The sequence below is a fragment of the Cottoperca gobio genome, chromosome 1 (genome assembly GCF_900634415.1).
Source record: "Cottoperca gobio chromosome 1, fCotGob3.1, whole genome shotgun sequence".
In the NCBI taxonomy this organism is placed as follows: domain Eukaryota; kingdom Metazoa; phylum Chordata; class Actinopteri; order Perciformes; family Bovichtidae; genus Cottoperca; species Cottoperca gobio.
In genome coordinates, this window is record NC_041355.1 from 21,289,549 (window position 1) to 21,306,109 (window position 16,561).

Below are 16,561 nucleotides of genomic sequence, written 5' to 3' on the forward strand. Positions count from 1 at the left end.
GGGACCAATTGTAATTACGTTATACACTGCTGTGTTGCTAAATCTATAATACTATATCAGATTTTATTGTTGACCATATTTTTTATTAACAATCTGAAGCTGTAAAGTAACTAGTAACTGAATTAATTAAATAAATGTAGTAGTAGTAGTATTAGTAGTAGTATTAGTAGTAGTAGTAGTAGTAGTAGTAGTAGTAGTAGTAGTAGTAGTAGTAGTAGTAGTAGAGTAAAACGTAGCTATAATATTTCCCTCTGAAATGTAGGAGTGGATTAAGGGTAAATTAGCGGAAAATGGAAATACTCAATTAAAGTAAAAGTAGCTCTAAATCATACTTAAATGCAGTACTTAACTAACTAAATGTTATTAGTTACTTTCCACCACTAGTGACAACGTATTTCATACAGTACGCACGCCCACAAAAACATATTTACGTAATATCTTCAAATCTGGCAACACCAGACTCGTGTTCCCTGCTACTGCCACCTACAGTTTGGCGTTAGCTAGTCATACCGGGTGAGTCCACTGATGTATGAGGAGTCTGACTTTTGTTTTCAGCTCACACACACATCTTGAGGAGCTGAGGTTGTTTCCAAAAGTCTGCTCGGGTGTTGATACATAATTCAGGTAAGCACTACAACCGCTGTTGTTGGTATTTTTCAAGACAGAAGTCGCGAGCAGGTTCTCGCGGTGGACCACACATTATTGTAATGCTTCAAATGCGAAGCTCACCGGACCTCATCTGAACTTATTGCTTTTGCTCAGCATAACGCTAGCTAGTCTTGCGGTTAAATACAACCTTTAGTTACAGCAATGTATTGGTTTCACGTACCGACGATTAGCTTAGCCACTGCTAACAATATTTTGAGCTCGCGGGCTTGCCGTAGCGTGCTGTCTTCTTCATGGTGGGGTAGTTGTTGCCATGGCGACCCCACTCACAAGTTATCGGTGGCGGAAACTGAACCTAAAACTGCAGACACACCTTCGAGCGTAAGACACACATAAACAGACATTAAATGGCTTCATGCCTGGTCCCCGACTTCCCGGCCGTTATGGTGGCTCTCGAGCATTTAAAGGAGCTGGACAAGCAGCTGAGAGAGGAGGGAGTACCATTCTCACCTGAAGCCAGCCTCCACCTGACGGAGATAACGGCTGCTATCACTGATCTGGAGGCGGACCGGCGTGCTGCTCATGAACATTTAGAAGTGGAAACCATAGAAAACAGCAAGCTAAGGCACCAAATTAACGATATAAGAGAAAGAATGAGCCAGGAACTTATAGCTGACGTAGCAGCAGCCCGGGAATCTAACGCTGAGGAGATCGAGCAGCTGCACAAAGACCTCAACACAGTTTCTCAGCTACAGGAAGCCTCCGTGAAGAGGCAGGAAGCCCTCTTGAGCCAAAACAAAGCGCTGTACCCAGAGCGAGACCAGGTAAAGACCGAACACGAAGAGATTGTCGCCGCTCAGAATGAACAAATCACCTTAAAGTATGGCCTGCAGATGCAGCTGGATCGGACACGGGATTGGATAGAGGAGCTGAAGTCCTGCATTGCTGCTGTCCAACAGGACAAAGTAACGCTGCAGCAGAAGATAGCGCTGGAGAGACAGGCCTTCACTCTGAAAAAAGACATATTGTCCAGAGAGGTAGATCAGGCTGAGGAGAAAATTAAGCAACAGAAGCAAGCAATCAGGAGGAGCAGAAGAGAGTTGGACAGACTTAATGGCTGGAAACAGGAAACCCACAATCATCTGAGCAAGATTTTGATCGATTTGGCCAAGATGGAGAGCAATTTACGAAGACTTGAAGCGTCTCGGTCCCAGTGCGAGAAACAGCTGCAGGGAGAGAGCAAAAAGCATCATGACTTGAGGCAACAGAGAGAAACGATGAAGAAGGAGTTGCGTGATCTAAGGGAAGGCTTCAGTGCTGCTGTCCAGCGGCTTAAAGAGGATATCGCCATGGTGGAAGGTAAAATAGAGGAGGGTCGAGCATCCAGATTGCTCTGTCAAGACACCCTGGCTAAAATCTATGAGATATTCAAGCGTCAGCGCGACGAAGAGAACGAAGTGAAGGCCGAGCATTTCCAAGTATCGCAGCAGCTGGAGCAATCCAAGCTGCAGCTGGAGGAGCGCATCGCCTCCGTGGTCAAACACAGCAAGGGGATCAAAGAGATGGACAAGCAGATCCGAGAACTCCTGGAAACGGACACAATCACCAAGCGTGTGTTCGAGAGAAATCAGGAAGAATTGTTTGACAACGTGGATACAGGGAAGAAGAATATTGGACATTTTGAGGAGGAGAAGAGGCGGCTGATGAAGCTCTCGGAGGAGGCGAAGAGGAAGCAGGAGGAGCATGTGGCGAAGATGACCACAGATATCAGCAACACCAGAAGGAGATACCAGGAGCTTCGACAAGAGGAGGCCTCACTCCAAAAGCGCCAGCCCAAGAGTGCAAATGCCGACTTGCTGATGAGCCACGTGACCCAGTGTGAGGTGGAGTACAGACAAAAAGAGACCAAACGGCATGAGGAAATAGAGCAGTGCAAAACAGAGACCGCGAGCATCACAGGAAGCCATGAGGAGAAGCAGAGGGAGTTGGAGGAGAAAGAGGAGATGCTGAAGGCGGTCGAAGCAAAGTGGAAAGAAGAACAATCCAGGCACCAGAGGCTGAAAACGCTGACCTCTGAGCTGAGGAAGAAGAGGAAAGAGCTGGAGCTGTCGATTCAGTTGCTTAAGGTGAAAAACGGGTCTCTACTGCAGCCCAAAGAGAAGATGAAGGCCGAGCTGGAGGAGATGAGAGAAAGCTACATGGACATGCTTGACAAACAGGCCTCAGATCTGAGAGCTGTGGAGGTGAGCGTCTACGACAATGGCGTGAAACTGGAGCAGGTCAACATGGAGAACAGCAGGCTGCATCTCCGTATCAGACAGATGACAGAGGAAGTTGGCAGAGCCAGGGAGAACAAAGGCCGATACTGGCAGGAGGTTCAACAGTTCAAGCGGGACATAAAGGCCTTGTTTGAGAGCTTACAGGAAGCATGGAGAGAGGATTCATCTGTAACTCAGGACTGTCAGAACAGCGATGGCGTTCTGCTGGTGTCGATGAGTGCCATGTTGAACCACTTGAAGACCAGGAGACAACAGTTAGGGAACGTCAGTACACTCCTACACCAACAGATGTTAGACTTCAGCAAACGACTGGGCGACAAAACAACTGTTGAACAGCAGAATTGAGTTGACCTGATGTGAATTCAGATAAACTGTGCATGGAATACTTGATGTCAATATTAAATTGTAATTATAAAAAGAATAAAGCTCACAGCAACAAGATCTTAGGAAGTCATGTTTATTCATTGTCTATTATGTTTATTTTTAATGCAGGCTCGTATAAATCAAAATACACTACAAAAACAATATGATTAAAACAACTATAATCCTGAGTAGACTTTAATAAAAAGCACCCAAACTGGGACTCTATATCAATTTCTAATACAGCATCTAATATGCTGTATATTAGAGCAGCAACTGAAAATAATTTGTATCTTCAATTAATCTGCCAGTCCAAAACTCCAAAATATTAAGTTTTTACTGAAAAAACATTTATAGCAATAATAATAATAATAATAATAATTTAAAAAAAGAAAATAATGTGTGGTTGCTGCCCGTGCGGTTGCTAACGAGGCTTGTGATACAATAGTATAACGACGTTGATTTCACGTGGTATCTCTTTGTCGGCAGCAATCAAGAGTTTTAGTAGTCGCCAGTTAGTGTAGAAAAAACCGAACATTTCCATCATCTATTATTACTGGTCATTTTCTAAATGATAATAAGGCATATTTAATAAATCATTAAATTGCCACTCATTCATTTACATTTTTGAATCATTAAAAAACGGAGCATGCTTTTAGATTATGCTTTTTATAAGGGCATGGAAAATAAAGATGAACAGACACCGACTGTGTGGTCACTTTTCATGAAGCAGATGGAAGATTTCTCTCCCCGCAGTGACAGCGGATGCCACTAAAAGCATTGCGAACATTGTGCCTAAACAGGCAAACATGAATAATGCAGTTTTACAAAACAGAACAGACGACTTCTAATGGCCGTATGAATTTTGTTCTGACGGCTGAACTCCGGCTGAAATGCTCCGTGTTCCACCGGCGTCTGCCTGAAAGTGGTATGCCACTGTCAGTGAACACCAGTAACATCATCTGATGCATATTTCTCACAAATCAATATTTTCTCCGTCTTTAATAAAGGATTGTATAACGTTACGTCTCTCTCGTCTCTCACCGTAGCCAGTCTCACTAATCAATAACAGACATTTAGAGCCAAATAACTAAACAATACTTGTATAATGAGGGCAAGGCCAGGTTTTATATGTAGTTCCCTACGCTCTGTCTTTGACTGTAGGTGTGTGTGTGTGTGTGTGTGTCGGGAGCAAAACAGCGGAGGAGTGAATGTGCAAAGCAACGCTGTAAACACTGAAACGTGCACATAAGTTAGATAAATAACATGAGCGTTTACTTTATTTAATAGAAGAGCAACTGTTCAATGTGAAAAGTGAGTTGTGAATATACATTTAAAAAAATCCCGAAATAAATAAATAACACCTTGAATTTAAAGGGGGGCGCGGGGTTCCGATGGGGGGGGGGGCGCACGTTTTTGTTTTGCTTATTCTTGAGACTACTTCACTTGCGAAAAGCAAAGCACCAATGTGAGAACATGCTTCACTTAATCCAGCCATACAATCACAGTGTGCGAGGATAACATCGCCGCTCTTCTCACTCACAAACCACGGCTTGAGCGGTGTATCTCCAGCTCTTTGAGAGGGATTTACACGGGCATGGACGAGCACCCTGTCATCTTTCAGTGGTTTGGTAAGAAGACTACCAACCCAGCCAGAAACAAAGAAATTATAAGCACCTAAGCTCTTGTATGCCTTCATTTGTGCGTTGGTTGTCCACAATGTTTGTAGCACAAGGTAGTTCACAATATCCGGATATTCAATCGGCGGTAATGAATCTAAATCCTCAATATAATCCGACGGCTTTAGCGTGTACGGGTCACGGCCGCAAATTTGGACTTTTCCTCTGAATCTTGCCTTTGCAGAGGACTCCAGAGAGTCAAAATACTTTGAAGAAGTCGGAGTTGTTGTTGTTGTTGTTCGCTTTAGACGCCATTGTTGATTTGTATATCATCCAACATGGAGTCGCACGCATACGTCACACAGTTTTGTCACGTGTTTGCACACTATCTATACTGACAGATGAGAAGCGAGAGGCGCGTGACAGAAGGAAAGACGAGTTAGCAATACAGGGAGAGAAGACGGAGAAAGGGAGAGAAACACAGACGAAGAGATGAGTGAGCGGCAGACAGGGAGAGAACAATAACTACTCATGTCACTCTCCAAGAAGAGAAAAGTCAACAGAGCTTTCAACCCAGAATGGACTCATTCATGTCCATCCTTCCCACTGGAGCACAACACCAGCGTCTCATACTGTATGCTCAGAGACCGTGGTGCTCTTTAACAGTGGTGATGTGAAACGCCACTATGAGACAAAGCACAACGTTTTTGACCAAACAAACCCACTCAAGTCTGAACTAAGGGCACAGAAAATAAGCACTCAGAGCCCAATATGATTTTGATTTGTGACAAAATAAAGCAAATAGGCCACCTGTCATCATCATCAGCCACAGAGATCAGTTTAACCCAGGATGTGCTAGCCTGGGTTAAACTGTTCAATTGTTAAGATGTGTTGAGACTGATTTATTCTAACACTGGTTGAGAGTTAAATCAAGATGTGAAACAGTTAAAGAAAAAGGGAAACTCAAGCTGCTGCTACACTTTATTTTTCTAAGATTAAGAACTTTATTTTAAGATGCAACATTTTTCAAAAGCTATTTTATTTCTTTTCTCAATTTTATTTTTAAATGCAGCCACGAGAAGAACACTATACATATCTACAGTGTATGTATATGTATGTATATATATATATATATATATATATATATATATATATATATATATATATCTGTATAGTTCAATGTTAAGTGACAATACATATTGTCTAAATGTTTTTGAATGGTACGTCTTTATTAGATTTGACAGTCAGCTGTTGATGACGTGCAGAAGTTGATACAGCTACTAGGCTACTTCAATATATATCACATTAATTCATAACGCAAGTTAGACATTATGATGCTCCGGACCTTAGCTCGCGGAAATGTTCTCTAACTGGACCTCTTAGAATTTTAGTTGAATACCCCTGCTTTATACTATATGCGTAAATATTTATTTACAAACATACTTGTTTGTGTGAGTAGGTGCAGCTATTCCACAAATTCCCACTTACTTTGCGAGCCAGCTGTCCCCTGCCTTTTGTATTTAAAATGTATGTTGATATAACATTTAATATACAGTATTAAATGCTATTTTTAGTCTACCAAACCAAATGCCAAAATAAAATTGGGAAATGATTAATTGATTGACAAGTTTAAAGAAAAGTTATTAGTAAAATTTCAAAAATATATGAAGTCACTTTTAACGGCTGCCTGTTGTATCCATCAGCTGCTTTAGTCATATTTGTGTGTAAATACGATTAAATGTATGATCAACTTTTCTTTCTCTTCTGGTTGAAGGAAGTTTGACACTCGCTCCCTGTGTGGCTCCTACCAGCAGATGGCAGAGCAGACCGGCTTTCTCTCCGCTGTGACCTTGCCCTGCAGCTAGAGGGGTGAAGCAACCACCCACTTCCAACTAAACAAAAAAACGCAGACGCATTCACACAGAGGTACGTTCCCACCGTCTGTGTCACACACCATTAGGACCACACGGAGGCAGAGAAAGACAGCTGAAAAACAAGACAGCAGCTGCACTAGTAGAGGTGGAGGGAAATCCGCTGTCATTTCCAGTGAAGAAGGTACGTCTTTAGATAAACATGAAGTCCTTTGTTTTCCTTGTGATCTGGCAGCTACAGGATCTGTAGCTCTACAGTATGGTCAGACTGTATCATACAGTATATTTGAAACGGGCTGTATTTGTCTGTGGCTGCTTTACAATATCAGTATTGTGTCTGGGTGCGTTAGATTACACAACTCTTCGTCCGAGAAGATTTGTACCACAACCACAGTTGAGAATCGGTACATTCTGCTGTGTCATGTAAGAACTTTGTTCATGATTTCCACTTGTTATCTTCAGTGGACTCATGCTGCTGTAAAGTTGGAAACCCTTTTATGTAATGTTTTATATTTTGCACTCTCACCTGAAATGTTTAGGTCTTGAAAAGTTGACAAGAGACAAACTTTTCAATGGATAATAACCATTTTTGAACCAGTTGTTATATTGACTTTAATCATTAATATCCAAGTCTTATGTCCTCTAAAGTAATTTATAGCGAAGACTCAAAAACCTTTAAGTCTCCGAATGCTGACGGTACCGATTCTCGTGAATTTTTAATACGCCTCCATATTTCCATCCTGATTTTACATGCTGATTTCGAGTTGCCTATTGTGAATGCCCTGATTATTACAATAAATACAACTTTGTTCGTGATGTTTTGTTTAGTTAGATGTAGTTGTAATGTACTCCAGGCACTGTGGATGCTCTGTGACTTTTTCTCTCCGCCTGACCTCCCCGTCAGAAACTCATGTGCTCTCACAAACGCACTTAATAAAAATGTATTCTAATCAAGCAATAGCCCACACTACTTTGTGGTATACTGCGGTAACGTTGTTACTTTGCATCTGTAACCTGTGACCCCATCTCTAAGCAACCATGACGACACATTCTACAGCTCGTTAGTCTTCGTTTTTTTGTTTTACTGAATTGTGCAAAATAATTAGATGTCATAGCCATGGTAAGTGGTTATTATACCACGGCTAGGAACCAATCAGATTCCTTGATTTGAGCTATTTTATTTTTAATAAGTTATTTTATTTTAGGGATGCTGATGAGTTGCATTATAGGATCCAGTGTTTTGGAAATGTTAGCCCTACTAGGGCCTAACTGTGGATTATTGGCCTCTGGTTTAATTTTTGAACACATGATACTGTTATAATTTACCTCCAAACTATTTTTTACTGAATAGAGCCTCAACGCATCATAATATAAGTCGGTAGCACCTGCTGCTAGCTGTTATTTATTGTTTCTTTCTTCTATCTTCACTAATGCAACATGCATATGTTTGAGTGGCTCCTTTATGTTGTAGTATGTGTTCCCTCAGCTTTGCAGTGGAGCTGCCTGTCTAAAGGTCAGAGAGTAAAGAAGCAATTTAATACCACAGACTAGATAACATACTACATAGAGCAGGGGTTCCCAAACTTTCTGTGGCCAAGGCACACCAAAGACCAAGCCAACATCTCAAGGCACACCTGTGTTCATATCCGGGCAAAATCCCCTCTATAACACAGAGTATCACTGTTATCACTGTGAACATTTATTTAGCCTAGTCCTTGTAAGAAGCTATTCTCCTTCACACTAGTAGAGATCCTTTGATGTGTCACACTCTAATATTTCCCACCATGCACAAATGGCTAAAACAGGCTCGCTTTTACAGATTTCTTTTTTTTTAATGATTGTTTTATTTATATTCAGGCCAAAGCATATAAGACCTATTGTTTCTATATTGTGAAATAAGTGTGTAGGACAAAGTACCGATAGAGTACAGTGTTACCCTGCGCTTTTTAAAATATATTCACAACTCACTTTTCACATTAAACGGGTGCTCTTTTATTAAATAAACTAAACGCTTATGTCATTTATGTGCACGTTTCAGTTGTTTTGCGTATTTACATTCTCTCCTCTGCTTCGCTTCCGAACCCACCCACCCACACACACACACACACACACACACACACGCACACTTACAGTCAGAGACAGAGCGGAGGAAAAGTAAGGAGAGAACTTAAAAATTCTGCGCCACGCACGGACCTGATCCAGTCCAGGCAGCACCCCCCAGAGCAGTACACCTAGAGGAAACACTGAAGTAAATTACAAATCATTCATAACCTTGTGTACAGTTAAATGCAGTAGGCCTAATTGTTTCAAAATCCCACGGCACACCGGGATTTGTCTCACGGCACACCGTTTGGGAACCACTGCACTAGAGCATGCACTCATGTGATATGGCTTAGAGTTTTCATAAACAAGAAAGATAAAGAAGGAAACAAACAAGCAATAATCATAAGAGGCCTTTAGACTTGTATGACACAATAGAACTTTGGTTGGACGCAGGTTATACAGGCAGTCAGTGTGGAAAATATTGTTTGGTTAGAAGAAGTGATTTCATGGCTTTTTTAATCAAATTATAAAAACATGTAAAGGCAAAGGGTTCCATATTTTGGACCCTCGGTAGAAAATTCTTAACTGAAATTAGGATACACGGGAATGAAGGGGGAGACGAGAGCTACATGTGGAATAAGTATGAAATTGATAATTGAATGCAACTATGTCATCAAACGAAGGGGGAAAGTTTCTGCAGATGGTTCACTTGACGAGGACACGTAGTTGAAGGAAAGGAGGCTGAGAGGAATGTCTTCGATGTAACATTTATTATTCTGAGTGCTTGTTTCTGGAGACAGTGTAAGGTCTCATGAGTACCAGCCCAAGCTAGATTACAATCAAGAATAAAATAACATAATACCTGAGTGTGCCACGGCCCACTGGTTGAGAATAGCTCAACTAGAGCTAGTTGGTCTATAGATGTATGCAGTGTTGCATAATATTGGGGATCCCCTGACTTATTTAGTGCCCTCATCAGCTGATATTATTATTATTATTGTTATTATTATTATTATTTACTTAAATATATGTTAATGGAGGCATTATCTGGTGTGCGGATTTTTTTCATCCTTTTACATGTTCTTCTGTCCAGCACCTATTCATCGTCTGGATGTGCTACTTTTGTAAAAATATTTTGCTCAAACGCTTTCCATTTACGAGAACAAAGGGATTCATCATCATAAGAACACAGGTTCCTACGAACAATGCTGAGGTTTAAGAACACGTCATGAATTGGACGTAGACCTTTCTTAGGACCCTTCTCAAGAACAAATGTAGGTGAGCGAGGCCCATGTAGGAGCACAGAGAGAACTAAACAATTCTGAACTGTTGTATACAGAGATACAAAGATCAATTCATCATTCATATGGAAAAAAAGTTATTTTTGTTTGTACGCAGTCGTGGTACTTTAAGATCCCAAATAGAAACTGACATTGCTTCAGCCGCGTGGAAGACGACACGCACACACACACACACACACACAAACATAGCCTCAAATTGTAATGGCATGAGGCAGCTGCCCTCCGATGTGGAAATGTCAATATGCCACTAAAGGATAGTGACACGATCTCTCTCGCACACACACACAGGCCACTACAGTAAATTATTCTGCCTGTCAACACAAGAGGTTGTCTACAGGATATGAGTCACACTGCCCTCCGTTACACACACACACACCCACACATTATCAATCAATGCACATTCACCCTGTTTGGACCAAAGTTTTCCTGCTTCTCGAAACTGTCTATAGACGTGAGTCACTGTTCACAGGTCAACGGAGCTTTTAGTTCTGTGTCATGTGTGCTGACACACTGACGTCAAAGCAACACGTGGAAAATGAAAGCATGCGCTCCTTGACTCCATTGTGTTGGATTAAGGGCTCCAGATGGAAAGGAATAACGTGGCTTTGTCTCTGCTCATGAAACATGAGAAGTGCAGAGGAACAGTTGGAGGTCTCTGCAGAATGCAAACACTGTTTGCTACAAATTTCACAATTTAATTCAACATGTTGAGTCGATCATGGAATGGTTGCTCGGGGAAAAAAATCTAAATTTAAATGCTGCTTTTTTCGTGTGAATTACTGGATTTAACCTAAAACAAGTATTAAATAAAGACCAGGGGGGAAAATCCCACTTTGTTTGAATTGATCACAACCTGTAGACGTACATAGCTGTGACCTGCAGTAAAGGCCAATGTTAATATAAATCATCTTAAGGGGAACTTTTATTTCTGTATGAAATGTCATGACGATCCGTCCAATATTGTTGGGACATTTCACTCTTGATCATACTGGGGGACATTGCCATGCCTGGAGACACGGCCCTCGTTGCTGATGCAGCTAAAAAGTCAGGAAGCATTTAAATGCAGGAGTTTCTACTTGTGCTGCCTTTTCACAGTTTAACTAGAGCAGTGTATAATAATTTAAATACATTTATAAGACCTGAAAAGGTGAAATTATCCAACATGTCACCAAAGAAATGTATTTTCTCACAAAGTTCCTACAAAGTCTTGAACGTTTTAATAATGCTTAACTTTACCACTATGTTATGTTTTCAAAGTTAGGAATATGAAGAAATTTTAATATGTACCGGAGCTAGCTATTAAATAATCATGATCAAAATATACAATCGAAGTTAAGACAATATACATTGATATTGATGTGACTATATTTTGGAAATTGCATTTATAGTAACAATTTAGATGTGATGAAAAAGGCTTTGAGTCTGTAAATGTTTGGTTTAGTTTTCTTAAAAAGTGCTTTATAGTGCAATTTTCTTATTAAAAAACTGTACCTACCCTGGTTTATGCAGTGACCCCTTAGGGGAGCCACGAACCACGTGTTGGGAACTGCTGCTTCATACTGTAGTTATACTAACTCAATAAACACATTTCATTCCAGCCCAACAATGTAGCAGTTAGAAAATGTACTATTACTACAGATCATGGAAAATAACACTGATGTAACGTTATTGACGATCAATCGTGACCTGGGTGCTGTTGCAACTGAGGAAGTTATTGTTGCAAAACGCACATAAACATGCACATTGGTTTAGTCATGCCGTCAATGTTGTTGCAATTGTGTTTTTGTGACGGTACAACTCCACCCTTCTCTGGTATTATGCTTTAGTTCGGTGTGGGGCGGGGGTGTGACGATCTACAATTTATGTATCTGTAATTACTCTGCCACACACTCGTGTGTGTGTGTGTGTGTGTGTGTCTGTCTGTCTGAGAGAGCAGCGCTTTGGATTGCGCAGTGTGTCCCTCTCTGCCTCACAAGCACATGACGTGTAATACTCCATATGACCTGGTGAAGTCTATACTTCCTAATCTCTCTCTCTCTCTCTCTCTCTCTCTCTCTCTCTCTCTCTCTCTCTCCCCCCCCCCCCCCCCGCCCGAGGCTTTATAGGCAGCAGTGGACAGTGAGAAGTGTATTCACATTGACAAAAGCACATCTGTCACTGTCTCCTGTTGCAGTGAAAACACTTCAGCTCAGAAAGGAAGCTTCAATCGGCTGACAATAAAAAATACAATATCTGTAAAAGGGTGAGGGCAGCGTTAAAAGGAGACATTAAGGACAATTTACTCGAGTGCAGAGTGGACATAGTCGTGGACAGAGATGGAGACTATGGGTAAGAGGCAGCTATTCTTTATTTTACTGTAAGGTGAAAGAGTGACGGTGCTGCTCATGGACCCACATAATGATTAACATTAAGATCAGAAAGAGTACAAAGGTGTGTTTATTATGTTGTATATTGGGAAAGGAGTAGTAGCTGGTTCTTGTCACAGAGGTCCTGTTATCACTCACTCACACACAACTGATAGATCCTAAACATCAGGGATCAAACGGGACCAGACCGGCTTTTATAGTCGAATAGTTCTGGTGTAGAGGAGAAGTGACCAGAAGTGGTCCAGAGCAGAGGTCAGTCTCAGTCTTGTGCATATTATCATTCTTTTTTCTCAGATTTTAAACTAACTAATTGTGGCATACCCGTGTGTATTACCCTTTGAAAAATAACTAACGTCTATGCGCATAGCAATCAGGGCACTAGCTGTATAACTGTATGTTTGCTTTTAGAAAATTAAAGCTCAAACTCAAGTATTTGTTGTGTAATGTTCTTGCTAAACAGTTTCTAACATTTAGTTTAAGTTGAGCTGAAGTATTTTTAATGTTATTGTTTATTTGTCAGTGACGTATGGAAGTGGAACAAGTCTGATGCCACTTGGCAAACTACCAGCCAACCTAACCCACTTTGGATTGACCTGCTTCAAGGTTTTTACAAAGTGTGTGTGCAAAAAGTCTAAAGGCCAGGCAAAATAGAGCTTTCAGTGTTAGTGCCAGGCGTGAGAAAAAATTAATCTGAGGAGGAAGTTTTGTATTTGTTTTGGGCATTTCGAGAATGAACTCGACATTTATTTCAGGATTAATCTGCCTCTATGCCTTGTGTTGATGAATTGGTGAAATAGTTTTACAGAATCAGGGTTGGTAACTTCTAATTTCTCTTTTTGTGCATAAATACGGTGTGGTATTATGTATGAGGACTTTGAACAGATTGTGTTCGGTTGGAGAACAAACACAAACTTAAGGACGTACAAACACAGTAGCTATCCTATATATGATGATTTGTTTTCCTCCCTAATACTCTTCCGCGGCATTACAATTACAAAAAAGCGTAATGTTTTATTTTCTCCATCCTCACACCTCACCATCTTCATCTTCCTATCAGTGTTTCCAATGGGTGGAGGGGCCACCAGGCTATACAGCGCCCTCACTCCGTCCCACAGCAGCTCTCCTCTCCCCCTCCCCACGTCACACCAGACTGCGGACACAAAGCTGGATCCGTCTTTCTGCCAGGTCAGTGACTTCTTCCCTTCTGTCACAGTGCACATTTCACAAAAGTGACACAGCAGATATGTAGTGAACGTAATGTCTGTCTTGCAGGAGCAGAAGGGGCCCCCTGTATGTCCGGTGGAGCTGCTTCGACAGTGTGAGGAGGCCCTCAGGGGCCGACCGCCTCGCTTCCACAGGAAGTTCACACACCTCAATGGTGGAGACAGCGCCCCCAGCAGCCCCATCAGGGTGATGCAGTGGAACATACTGGCCCAAGGTGCTTTTAGCTTGTCTAATATCACATCGCACTGGATTGTAGGTTCTGATCAATACAATGTCTGCCCGTAGTATTTGAAGTGGATATGAACATAACCAATTATTCAAGGGTTGAATTTTCATACAATCATTAACACTTGAGTACAGTATACTATACACTTCTGTGTGTGTATGTAAAGGTTGTGAATGGTTGAAAAACAATCGAGATAAAAACTCTCACTAACTATTGTTTAGCTCCTCGAAGTTTACTCCAGACTGAAGTCAGATCTTCTCTCTCTCCCGTAGCTCTCGGCGAGGGACTTGATAGTTTTGTCCAGTGTCCCCCGGAGGCCCTCAGCTGGTCCCGCAGGAAGTTCCTCATCTTAGAGGAGATCCTCACCTACCGACCTCATATCCTGTGTCTGCAGGAAGTCGACCACTACTATGACACCTTCCAGCCGGTCCTGGCAGGCCTGGGTTACAGCGGCAACTTTTGCCCCAAACCCTGGTCGCCGTGCCTGGATGTGGAGGGCAACAACGGCCCCGATGGCTGCGCACTGTTCTTCGATGAGTCGCGGTACGAGTTCCTGGACAGCGTGAACCTACGACTCTCCGCCATGAGGATTCCAACCAATCAGGTGGGTAGAATCTGTGTAAAGCAACTCTTTGAAAACATAAAAAGCTCCTCCTTAGCACCTCTAACACGGTTGCTCTCTTGCTACAGGTTGCTGTGGTGACAATGCTGCGTTGTCGGAGCACAGGGAGATGCTTGTGCGTAGTGGTGACCCATCTGAAGGCTCGTTCTGGCTGGGAGTGGCTCCGTAGCGCCCAGGGCTCTGACCTCCTGCGACACCTCCAGAGTCTGCTCCAGAAACACGCCGGCGACCCCGCGGACGCCCAAATCTCCGACATTCCTCTGTTAATATGTGGAGACTTCAACGCAATCCCAACTGAAGAGGTGTACCGACGTTTCACCACGTCGCCTCTCGGTTTGGACTCGGCCTATAAGAAACTCAGTGAGGACGCTTTGACTGAGCCGGAGTACACTACGTGGAAGATTCGGCCTACGGGGGAATGCTGCACCACTCTGGACTACATCTGGTACAGCCAAAACACCCTGAGAGTGGACGCAGTTTTGGACATGCCCACTGAGGAACAGATTGGGCCAAACAGGCTCCCGTCCTTTAGCTATCCGTCTGACCATCTCTCTCTGGTTTGTGACTTTAGCTTTAAGGAGAAGGAGTAAGGTGAACCAGCACACAGGAAGGGAAGACACTGAGAAGGCACAGTCTAGACTGGCTGCTGGTTGGCTACACTTTACAAGAAAGCGTGCGATTGAGACGCCACGTTGATGAAGACACGACAAAGAAACACCAGAGTGGGAAGTCTGTTATTGTGACCGGATGGAAAAATCAGATAACTTTTGACGCAGAAGTTGCAGAGATGCACACTGCAACAACAATCTACCTCCCCATGGTCTAACACTTTGCGAGTGCGTTTTCTGCACCAGGTTACTGATCTGGACCGTCATCTGTACTCAAACACAAATTGCACAGTGAAAATAATGAATAAGACTGGAAACTTGTTTGTTTTTATTAAATATATATTCGGGTCGCTATATAATAGTATTGGCGATTACATGATATTTAATTAATACATATTCATATAGTAAATGGACATTTATATAGCGTCTTTCTCATCTCCCGAACCACTCAAAGTGTTTTTACACTTGTCAACATTTACCCAATCACACACACCTCCTGAGCCACAGCTGCCCCATGTTAATATTACACATATGATAACATTGTGTAAATAATCCAGCACCTCCCTAAATCCTTTCAGTTTCTTTCTATTCTCTCTTTGTCTCCGTCCCCCAACGCCTTACCCACAAATGAGTAATTCCTTAATAAAAAAGGTTAAAGATGAATTTGACTCATAGCTTTTTTTATTTTAAAAATAAATTATATTCTATAGATATACACGATAATATCGTTAACATGAATTATTTTGGCCACAATAATCAAGTAATGAAAATCTGATATTGTGACGGCCTATAACATCAACCTTCAAGGCTGGATTACTGCAACTCATTGTTATCAGGTTGTCCCAAAAAGTCCCTTAAGACTCTTCAGTTGATCCAAAATGCAGCGGCACATTTATTGACAAGAACAAGGAAACGGGATCATATTACTCCTGTCTTAGCTGCTCTGCACTGGCTCCTGATAAAATACAGAATAAAATTCAAAATCCTTCTCCTGACTTACAAAGCAATTAATGGTCAGGCTCCAGCATATCTTAAAGATCTCATAGTACCTTATAAACCAACTAGAGCATTACGCTCCCAGACTGCAGGGTTACTTGTGGTTCCCAGAGTGTCTAAGAGTACAATGGGAGCCAGAGCCTTCAGCTATCAAGCTCCTCTCCAGTGGAACCAGCTTCCAGTTTGTGTTCGGGAGGCAGACACACTCTCCACATTTAAGAGCAGGCTAAATACTTTCCTTTTTGATAAAGCTTATAGTTAGGGCTGGCTCAGGCTTGCCTTGGATCAGCCCCTAGTTAGCACTTTGAGTTTTGTGAAATGAAAAGTGGGCTTATAAATAAAATGTATTATTATTATTATTATTATTATTATTATTATTATTATTATTATTATTATGCTGCTATAGGCTTAGACTGCCGGGGGACTTACACCTCTCTCCT

General features: G+C 41.9%; 2 protein-coding genes across 5 annotated transcripts; both read left to right on the forward strand.

Annotated features, from left to right (window-relative positions):
• Positions 1 to 494: 494 nt before the first annotated feature.
• LOC115013792 (nocturnin-like) lies at positions 495 to 15,788 on the forward strand. 4 transcript variants are annotated; one of them, XM_029440321.1, is made up of 6 exons: positions 495 to 624; positions 6,639 to 6,919; positions 13,503 to 13,630; positions 13,718 to 13,883; positions 14,168 to 14,499; positions 14,586 to 15,788. In XM_029440321.1, the coding sequence occupies exons 3-6, from the start codon at positions 13,511 to 13,513 to the stop codon at positions 15,105 to 15,107; spliced, it is 1,140 nt and encodes a 379-aa protein (XP_029296181.1). In that variant the 5' UTR covers positions 495 to 624; positions 6,639 to 6,919; positions 13,503 to 13,510; the 3' UTR covers positions 15,108 to 15,788. The 4 variants fall into 4 exon arrangements, with proteins under 4 accessions (XP_029296181.1, XP_029296189.1, XP_029296171.1 ...); XM_029440329.1 differs by having other exon boundaries at positions 6,639 to 6,790; XM_029440311.1 differs by lacking the exons at positions 495 to 624; positions 6,639 to 6,919 and adding an exon at positions 12,197 to 12,407.
• On the forward strand, positions 662 to 3,304 carry ccdc175 (coiled-coil domain containing 175). Its single transcript, XM_029439834.1, has one exon. The coding sequence runs from the start codon at positions 1,014 to 1,016 to the stop codon at positions 3,228 to 3,230; it is 2,217 nt and encodes a 738-aa protein (XP_029295694.1). The 5' UTR covers positions 662 to 1,013; the 3' UTR covers positions 3,231 to 3,304.
• Positions 15,789 to 16,561: the final 773 nt, after the last annotated feature.

What these genes read in the sequence shown, in the direction of transcription:
- ccdc175 (XM_029439834.1), top strand. Translation starts at nt 1,014, where the DNA reads ATGGCTTCATGCCTGGTCCCCGACTTCCCGGCCGTTATGGTGGCTCTC.
- LOC115013792 (XM_029440302.1), top strand. Translation starts at nt 13,307, where the DNA reads ATGTATGAGGACTTTGAACAGATTGTGTTCGGTTGGAGAACAAACACA. An exon ending in TGGATCCGTCTTTCTGCCAG is followed by an intron (nt 13,631 to 13,717) that starts GTCAGTGACTTC and finishes TCTGTCTTGCAG; the next exon opens with GAGCAGAAGGGGCCCCCTGT. An exon ending in TGAGGATTCCAACCAATCAG is followed by an intron (nt 14,500 to 14,585) that starts GTGGGTAGAATC and finishes CTCTTGCTACAG; the next exon opens with GTTGCTGTGGTGACAATGCT.